This window comes from Tympanuchus pallidicinctus, unplaced genomic scaffold (genome assembly GCF_026119805.1).
Source record: "Tympanuchus pallidicinctus isolate F22 unplaced genomic scaffold, pur_lepc_1.0 scaffold49, whole genome shotgun sequence".
In the NCBI taxonomy this organism is placed as follows: domain Eukaryota; kingdom Metazoa; phylum Chordata; class Aves; order Galliformes; family Phasianidae; genus Tympanuchus; species Tympanuchus pallidicinctus.
This window is the reverse complement of record NW_026294768.1, coordinates 233930-243866: the sequence shown is the minus strand read 5'-3', so window position 1 is coordinate 243866 and position 9937 is coordinate 233930. Positions and strand designations below refer to the sequence as shown.

Here is a 9937-nt window from a genome sequence, read left to right as displayed (position 1 = left end):
CTAGGTCCTGCTGTTACCCCTTGGTGCCTGGAGTGTGGGATTAATCTGGCTTCCAAAATGACTCCCCATGGAGGAGTTGCTTGGCCACCAGGGCTCGCTGAGAAGCCGCACACCTCTCTGCCTGTCTCTCTTTTCCTTTAAGCACTGGATAAAAGTGTGAGGGTGTGGAGCACAGACTGTGTAACCAGTAGCTATTTCTGCAGGCATCACAGTTCTGATGTGCTGTCCTGCAGAAGCCAAGTGTTCTTGCCCCCGTGGTCCTGACTTCCTGGCCTCACTGAGTGCTGTCCCTTCCTTCAGGTTGAGGAGCTGCAAGCCTAGACCCCAGCCCCATACGCTCCTCTGCCCCCCAGACTTGGGATCTGCAAGTGGAAATCCCCACTGACTGCAGAGCTGTGGCCAATATTTGGACAGCTGCTCTCTGCTGTGCTCTGGAGGGAAAACGAACAGCAGTCCTGGGGATGGCTCATCAAGGAAGGTGGGCCTCTCTCCTTAGCACATCTTATAGGAATTCTTCCCCCCTGCTTTGCAGCAAGCCCACATACTCAGCAGCTGGCATTGGCTGTGTTGGTCAGCTTCTGGGATGCAAGATGGCCCTTGGCTTTCTGCAGGGCAAGGATGCCCATGAACACAAGCACAGCCAGAACCAGAATCAGCTGCTCCTGACACTAAACTGAACACAGCAGGGTGCTGTTACCACTTGCCTTCCGTTCCTTCTGGATTTTGTCCCTGCAGGTGTGCAAGAAATGTGTGGATGTGGCACTGAGGGACATAGCGGGCATGGGGGGGATGAGCTGGTGGTTGGACTAAGTGATCTTACATGCATTTTCCAACCTTAATGATTCAATGACTTCAGTGCTATTTAGTGCAAATCAGTGTCATTTCCATCATGATCTCCTTATTCAATGCTGTGTAGCTCATCTGCTTTGGATCCCGAGAAGACTGGGAACAGCTTGCCAGTGACAAGCTTGGGTAAGATATTTTCCTCTCTCTATACAATGGCTTACTTCTGCTGGGAAAAGAGTTCAAAGTTTTGTGGAGACATTCAGTATTTAAAGAGGGGCTTTAAGAAAGAAGGGGACAGACTGTTTAGTAGAGTCTGTTGTAATAGGACAAAGGAAAACGGTTCCAAACTAAAAGAGGGAAGATTTAGATCAGACATAAGGAAAAGTTTTTTTTTACAGTAAGGGTTGTAAGGCACTGGAACAAGTTGCCCAAAGAGATGCAGATGCCCCATCCTTGAACCTCTAAGGGTCCCTTCCAACTCAAACCATTCTATGATTCAATGATTTCATATACAGGCCTACCTTTGGCACAGCTGTGCAGAATACAATGAAGAGGACATGACAAGGGTGCTTATTCACCAGATCACAGAATCATAGAATCATTAAGGTTAGAAAAGACCAGTAAGATCACCTAGTCCAACCCCCAACCCATCACACCGTGCCTACTAATCACGTCCGTCAGTGCCACATCCACACGGCTCCTGAACACCTCCAGGGACAGTGACTCCACCACCTCCCTGGGCAGCCTGTGCCACTGCCTCACTGCTCTTTACGAGAAGAAATGTTTCCTGATATCCAAACTGAACCTCCTCTGAATTTAATGGCGGAATATGGTGGCCAAACCCAGAACGTCAGCATGGCTGGGAGGAGCTCTGACCTTGCTGCTCTGCCTCACACCTGTTGGCATGGGGCAGAACTGGGCAACACGACGACTTCTGCCTCCATCGCATCTGAACGTGGAAGGGTTCCATGCGCCCGCGGACACTTCCAGCCCACCCTGTTGTTTCTTGGGGCTGCCTTCCCATTTCCCCCAGAGGAACCAAGACCCCCCTCGAGCGGCCGAAGCGCTGTTCCAGCAGCAGTGCCCGGCGCTGTCGCGGGGCGGCGCTCCGCCTCCCTGCCCCGGGCCGAGCCGGGCCGGGCCCCCGGGCGGTGCGGGCGGGGCCGTCTCCGCCCCTCCGGCCGCGCCGCAGCTGCCCGAGGCGAGCGGAGCCCGGCAGTGTGTGAGCTGCGGCCGCTGCTCTCCGCCGCGCCTCCCGCCCAGCCCAGCCCGGCTCAGCCCAGCCCGGCACGGCGAACGCCCGCCTGCTCCCCGCAGCGCCCCGCACGGCTCGGGAGACCGGAGCCAGCCATGGGTAAGCGAGCCGGGCTGGAGGAGGGGGCAGGTGCGGGGGGCTCGCCGGCCTCAGCGCCCTTGGGGTCCTGGGTGCCGTCCCCGGTTGAGCCCCGCGTGAAGGAGGAGAAGCTCGGGGTCGGGCGGGGGTTTGGAGGCTTCTTGGGGCGTGCGGCAGGAGCTGAGTGCGGGCTGCAGCCCGCCCGGCCGTCCCCGGTCTCCCCCCGAGCGAGCGGCAGCGCACGGAATGAATCGGACCGCGGGGAAGTTGGGCGGGCGGGAAGCGTCGCGGTGCCCGCGCGGTGCGCAGCGCTCAGCGCGTCCCTGTGTAACAGCGCGCCTCTGTGGCGCTGCCTCCGGTATTAATTAAGAGGGAAGGAATAAAAGAGAATTTAATTGCCCAGCCAAGGGAAGCTGACAGAATTCCTACGGTTGCTACTTAGTTAAATTAATTCGCATCACCTCATTCCTTACTTTCTAACGGCTTATTAACCGGTTTGGGCTCTGGCTCCTGCGGCACTGTGGCCCCGTTACTGAGCTCTGCCGAAGTTTCCAACACCCTTTAGATATGTGTTACGGCACCGACTCTTCCCGCTGCTCAGCTGCGGTACAGCAAGCAGCTGAATTATTTGTATGTACTGACAAGCTTGGGTTTTGTGTGTGCATTCCCGTAGTCATTTCTTAGACTGTTCCACTGTGTCCACTTCTGAAATTGATATTAACTGAAGCTGTGAAGTTACAGCCAGTCCCGCATCTGTTGTCCTTCTCTTAACATAGGCTTTTGCTTTGCTGCTGTGGATTGATGTCAGAGGGATCTCAGGGTGGGGATGGGAAGGGAGGAGAGGGGCAGAAGAGTTTTGCAGTGTGTTGTTAGTGAAAGAGAAGCCTTCTCTGGATCACAGCATCTCATTTGAGGTGTGAGAGTATGCATTTTGTTAGATAGCTTTGTCTGTGCAGTAACTGGCTCAGCTTTCAAAACCGAAAAGCTGCTCCAGGTCTTCAAAGGTGGTTCATCTTGAAGAAGCCAATCTGTATTACTGTGCTGAAAACTCAGAAGAACCCCAACACATCCTCACGAGTCATGGGCCTTTGGTGTGCAGGCATTGTACAGGTTGTCCCAGTGGGTGTGTTGTCCTTCATGGAACAGCTGAGAAAAGAGGACTGGAAAGAAAGAAGCACATATTGAACTCCTTGCTGGTGACAGTGGCCTAAGGACCTGTGTCTGCCAGCTTTTTGGCTTAGCAGCACTGAGCCCACGGGTGGCTGTGCTGTGACCCACTGAGTGCGGGGACATCCTCGGATGGGACGTTGCAAACAGAGCTCACAGCAATGGAGCCTTTGTAGCAGCAAACTGGTCCGTGGTGAATGCAGTGCGTTGTTGGCGTGTTGCGTAACAGCCTCACCACAGCCGGGGCTGTGGGACCAGGGCTGGTTTGTAGCCTCCTGTCTCAATCACGAGGATGTGTTTGGCTGTTTCTAATTAGGACCCTTTGAATTGTCCTTACTCGTGCAAAACTTTTGTGCTAGGCTGGCCTGCTGTGACTGATTTCTTTTCCATTTTGGAGTTGCTGCCATGGAGTGCGTTGGGCTATTGGCTCACTCAGTGCTTTGGAAAAGCTGGGCTTGTAGTTACCAACATTTATGGTTCACATTGACTCTAGGGTTGTCATTACTATCCACCATGGTGCTTTGTGCATCCTGTGCTCCAACAGCCGCCTTGATATTGCAGTGTGCTTCACCTGGGAGATGTGGGCAATGCTTTACAAAATGAACTAAAACTGCAAAACAGCTTTGTTCTGAAACCTTGAAAAAGTGGTACATGAATGACTGTAATCCTATAGCTTTATAACTTTTCTTCTTTCTTCTCCACCAAACTGCTGCTAGCAGAGGTGGAGCAGTGCCTGCCTTGTGTGCCTCCCTTTGGATGCTGTGCCCATGACATCTCTGTGGCAACAACCAGTCTGTGGGGTCCCAGGGCTCCAGCAGCTTGGAGTGATGCTCCTCTCTCCCAGCAGTGGCCCATGCCCAGTGTGGACCATCCCTGTCAACTTCAGGAGCACCTTACATACTCCTTCCACGTGTGGAACCAAGTCCTCACCTTGCTGTAAAGTGTCTTCACAGGAGGTTCAGATACTCCACAAGCTAGGCTTTCTTATTATAATCAGCTGGGGCAAATCCTGAGAGAAAATCAGACTTTGTTCTTTCTGTCAGCTATTCACTTTGTCCAGGTGGGAGCTGAAGTCTTTTGTGTGTCTCAGTAATAGTAAAATCTGATTACTATTGGTCATTAAGGGTGGCTAGATTTCAATTACAAGGTCTTATAGTTCATATTCTATTAAATCATACACTTACAGAAGTGTAAAATTTTATACTGCCATCCTTTCCCTGTTTCCACGAGACCCGTTTAAGGCTACTGAAAAGTGCTGAAATTTGCCTTCTCGATGTAAACTTTCCTGTCTGAGGAAGAAATGGAGAAGAAGACGTTGTGAATTTCAGCTGTTTCCCAGTCTCCTAAATAATTTGAGGTTTCACCCTACTTACAGGTTCTCTCTTGCTCTTTTTCGAAGTGCGTGGTTCAGTGATACAGGACATCTGCTGTCCCCTCTGTGGATGATGATATATCAGGTGGATCTGGAAATGTTATATTTCCAAAATATACTCCTGGTTAAGGATTTCACCCACTGAAGAGCTGAGCAGTAGGAGTGCTTTGATTATCCACTGCCTTCAGTCTATCTAGACTTTCTTCAACCAGCTGAAACCTATGTGTCACATCCAGTATTTAAAGCACTTAAAGCATTGCATTATTTCTTTCCAGCCAGGTATTTTTTCTCAGGACTCTTGTGCTTTTCTGCCAGTAGTTGTGGTGTTGCAAGCATCATTTTTTCATATGGTATTTGTTCAGCAGCTATTGTTTTTCAAGATTCTTGCTACCAGAGTCATTACCCTCAAAACCAAGAGTTAGCCCTAAATGTATTTTGGACTAAGTTAAAATGAATTGAAGATAAGCAAAGGGAAGCCCTGTTCTCAGTACGCCTTGCACCTATTGTGCTTGACGTCATAGCACGCTTCCTTGCCCTGTGCAATCTGGGAGTGATGAGGGCTGGGGCAGGTGAGCTTGGCTTTGAGTTGTGGAAGGCAAGTCTGAGGAAAGGCTGTCTCTGACAGCCAGGGGCAACTGAGATGTAACAAGTACACGGGTCACAGATGAGCCTGCTGCACTCTGTAAGGATCCAGAAGCTGGCACTGGGAAGACTGCAACATAAATATCCACAGAGGGTGAAGGACAACCTAAAGAGCCATGGAGTGGTAGAGTGGCATCATCCAGGTTATAGGCAATGCAGTGTGGCCTGGAGGGAGTTGACTCCTGGTTACAGTGCCTGGGCTGGATCCTAGTCTCCTGGACTTCTTCTTGCACTTCTTCTGCAATTAGATGTGAACTTGTGGTGGGGTGGTCTTGGCTGAGCTGTGCCCTTCAGCATGTCCCATTACCATCCCATGTAAGCACAGCAAAAAGTAGTGGGAACGAGGAGAGATTGACTGCTCATTCTAACAGCTCATATCGTGTGCCTAATGCTCACTGCTCTAATGCTTTCTATTGCTGTTTTAGTGCTTTGGCAATCTCCTTCTCCACAATTACTTGTCTCTTGGTTTTTAAGCTCAAAAGGTTGCACTAGAGTTGTGGCCTGGGAAACATTTGCAAGCTGTGCAGAGAACTTTGAGAATTCAAGATCTTTTGTTCTCTTTTTTTTTTTTTTTTTTTTTTGAGCTATTTGTCTAGCAGCAATTTCAAAATGTGAATGGAGCTTAGTTTCATTAATAGAAAGGTGTGCTTGAATCAGAGCCATTGAGCGATGCAAAACAATGCTTTGCTGTGCACCATTTGTGTGTGTTTGTTTTACTCTTTGATCCTTGAATGCACATGGCGCTTGGAAGTTTTAGCCTGCAGGAATATGTAAAGAAAGTGGCTTTCAGGAATGTGTTTTTGCTTTGTTTGTTCTTTTTTTTGGCCTGGGGTGAAAAAATTTCAAGAAGGACTATGATTCACAGGTAGTGGGGATGTGAATGATGAACTTCTTGAATGTTCAAACTGATTTGGATATCTAGTTTAAGATATGGTTCTCATAATTTTATGTGGTGGTGGTTGTTTTTTTTTCGTTTGTTGGTTGGTTTGTTTTAGCATTTGAATGAGAGCACGGAACAGCCATTGCCATTCTCCTGCTGATTTGGGTGCTGCCGGTCAGGAAGCACACCTGGTGTTAGGAGTACGACTGGTCTGGTGTCCGGGGAGATCTGTGAAACAGAGTAAACGATGGGAGTGTGGCCAGAGGAGGATTACGTTTTGAGTAGCATGCTGGTTTTGTTAATATTGGAAACATGTATTTGAGCTTATCAGTGTTTGCTGGACTGGGGCTGTGCAGCCTGCTGCTGATGGCTAATCGAGGAAGAATCTGCCTTCCTCATCCTGCCAGCAAGTGGGAGCTAACTTGAGCTCTCCAATATATTTTTTACTCTACCTTGTAATGTATGTTTTTGTCAGCTTGCACACTACAAGATTCTTTGAGGCTTCTAATCCTAAGATATAGGGAGTGTGCACAAGATAAACTGCAGAGCAAGTGGGAACAAAGCTGCCAAGGGTGGCCTGGTGATCTTGAAACTTGGCTTCTTTTCAAAAGTGATTTTGCACTGAGATTTGTAAATTCTCTAGGTTTATGTGTGTTTTGCTTTCTGGTGCACTGCAATTATTTTTTTGGTAGACTAAAAGCTTGATGTGAGCCAAGAGCGTGCGCTTCAGGCTTGGGAGGCCAACAGTATCCGGGGTTCCATCGTAAGAAGGGTGGCAGCTGGGAGAGGGAGGGAATTAGACCCCTTCGCTCTGCCTTTGTGAGGCCTGTGAGGTGGAATACTGCGCTCAGGAATGGGACCTACAACATCAGAAGGATGCAGAGCTGTTGGAGTGGGTCCAGAAAAGATCACGAAGAGGGCTGGAGCACCTCTCCTGTGAAGAAAGTTTGAGGGAACTGGGCTTGTTGAGCCTGGAGAAGAGAAGACTCTGGGGAGACCTCATTGTGGCCTTCCAGCGATTGAAGAAGGCTTATAAACAGGAGGGAGTCGGAGTTTTTACACAGGCAGATAGTGACAGGATGAGGGGAAATGGCTTTAAACTAAAAGAGGGGAGACTTTGGTCAGGTGGAGGAGGAGGAGGAAATTTCTTTACACAGAGGGTGGTAAGAACTGTGGTGCCCCATCCCTGGAGGCGCTCAAGGCCAGGTTGGATGGGGCCCTGGGCAGCCTGAGCTGATGAAGGGCAGCCCTGCCCACGACAGGTGTTGGGGCTGGGTGGGCTGTGAGGTCCCTTCCAACCCAAAGATTCTGTGATTCTATGATTTTGCAAGTGAACATAGTGCTTTGTTCAAGTTAAGACGTCTTTTTACAGCTGATTAAATCCTAGGTTCTAGGAACTTCACTTGGGATTTGCTGCAGAAAAGTTCTGAATGCCTCATGCCTACAAATACCATGCAAGTATGAACTAGAACAGTGGCCTGGATCTTCAGTGCTTTATGTTAAAAGGCCATGGTTTTTTTTGTTTGTTTGCTTGGTTTTTTGTTTTTTCTTTTTAAGTGATTCTAAGAGACTTTAGTTGATTCCTGTTTACATGTAGACTAATGCTGATATTGCCCAAACTGTGTTGACATAAAAGTCATGCTCTTCCCCAAACTGAAGTGTAAGAAGTGTTGTTGTATTTGCTAGTAACACAGCTGAAAATAAGTTTGCCACATAGAACTTCCCTCATGGGAAATCAAACAGTTTTCTTGAGCTGCTTAGACGTGCATTACAAAAAGAAGCCAAAACTTTGGGAGTAAGAGCTGACTAGTGGGAGTACGTGAAGCCGAGAACTCATGGTGCAGGCACAGGGAGCTGCTCCAGCACATCTGTCAAGAGCCCACGATTTGTAAGGTGGCCCAAACAACAACACTTCCTACAACATCTGCTCCGGCTCTGTGACGGGGGCTGGTGCAAAAGCCAGGACTCTGGAAATCTCTGATAGTTCTCATACCGCACCAGGGGAATATAACAAAACCCATTGCATAATCTGTTATTGCCTGCTCCCCAGCCAATAAAGTTAGTAGGTGCTAAAGCTGATAAATGTTCCATTAAACCAGAATTTGATGTAAGCAAGTACAATGAGCGGGCTTTGCTTGACTGATTTGGCCAGAGCTACCCATTCTAGATTGAAATTAAAATAGCAATTTCTCATGCACAGTAATTGTATGATGAAAATTCCACGTTTCAGCTAGCATGTAGAAACTGTAATGACTTGGCATGAAAAATAGCCGGGTAAGTAATTTTGTTTTTATAGCCTGTTATTTTTAGTTCCCCCTTTAAATTATTTTTAAATGGTTTGAAAAATACCTGTTTTTCTCCTCGAATTTGAGCTATAGAAAGCCTATAATAGATACTTGCTCTTTAACTTCCTTCTCAAATTCTGCTATGAGGTTTCTTGGTCCTATCTGCCACTAATATGCTTGCAACACCACATTTGAGAAGTCATGGTAATCTACCACATATTGGATTCCTCTTATTCCTGTAAGAGGGGCTGAAAAGAATCAGGAAGGAGAAAAGTCACTTGAAAGTGCTAATAATTTAGAGCAGCCGTGACAGACTGAAGGTAACTATTTGAGGAGTGAGCGGAAATAAAAGAAAGCTGTAATGAGGTAACAGCTTTCATCAAGACTGGAATGAGTTTAGCTTCAAATAGCCTGTAGATTTCATTAAAATATTTCTTTTTCTTGTGAAAGTTTATTTCTGGATTTTCTGGGGCTTCCCGTGGCAATTTTCTTGCAAACAGTCCCGTGTGTTCCCCATTAAATCAGCTCTCTGGCGTGGGTTAGGCTGTTTCTCACAGAGAGGAGGAAGCATTGGACCGCATGGCCAAGCCCTGCCCTTCCCTCCTGATAGGCTTCTCTTTTGAGATTTGTATGCAGGGTGCACATCTGTGGGTAAGCTGTTCTCAGTCCCTATTATCCCTGCTTTTTTTTTTATAGGTGCTCTTAAATGCTCCTTTCCTGGAGACCACTGGTTTTGTTTATTTCTCCTCTGGCTCATGCCGATCCCGCAGTTGCAGTGTGAGTGAGCGTACTCCCTTGTGTGTAGTAATTCCACGGTTTTGTTTTCCTCGTTGTTTTTCCTCGCGCAGTGGCAGATTTTATCTGATCCGTCTCCTCCTGCCTTTTGGACGGTTCTGTGTCGACACTCGATCCTCCATTGAATGCTCTGGCAGCAGACTGATGGCCGAGGCACTTGCTGTGTTTGCACACACGTGCCACGAGCAGTAGGTGAGAGCTGCTGTGGCCCAGGCAGGCGATGAGCTTGGCACTGCATACGTGCTTTCTGTGGATGACATCTCTCTGTGAGAGCAGCTAGCTGTCATCTGCTTGAAAGCATACGGCGTACCCCTGTTGGAGAAAGAAAACAGTGGGAAGGTTGGGAGAAACAGTTTTAAAATAAACTAAATGTCAGAAGATGCTCTCTCAAATCAAAAGGAAGGGATTTCCTGGAGGGCCATTAAGGGCCTGTGTTTCTCTTCTGGAGGGCATGGTACACGTGGAATATTAAGTGTGGCTGCCAAGGCTAATGGGGATGCCCCAGCTGTTGCTAAAGCCTAGTGTATAAATATGTTAATTACTGAATATGCTGAATCTTTTCTGTTGTTATAAGCACACACAAAGAAAAGAAATGAGGAATGTACTACTGCATTCAGCCGTCCGTTTCTTCCTCTGACAAAATGCTTCTGGTTGAACAGAACTTTTTTTTTTTTTGA

At 48.0% G+C, this 9937-nt stretch overlaps 1 protein-coding gene across 2 annotated transcripts in view; it reads left to right on the top strand.

Moving 5' to 3' along the window:
• Positions 1-1981: 1981 nt before the first annotated feature.
• GPM6B (glycoprotein M6B) overlaps positions 1982-9937 on the top strand; it is a 109688-nt gene continuing 101732 nt past the window's right edge. Inside the window, exon 1 of one of the 2 annotated variants that reach the window (XM_052703118.1) lies at positions 1982-2140. In XM_052703118.1, coding sequence (XP_052559078.1) covers positions 2137-2140 — 4 coding nt within the window. In that variant the 5' untranslated portion in view covers positions 1982-2136. The remainder of the gene's footprint in view (positions 2141-9937) is intronic. The other variant, XM_052703125.1, reaches the window with a different exon arrangement.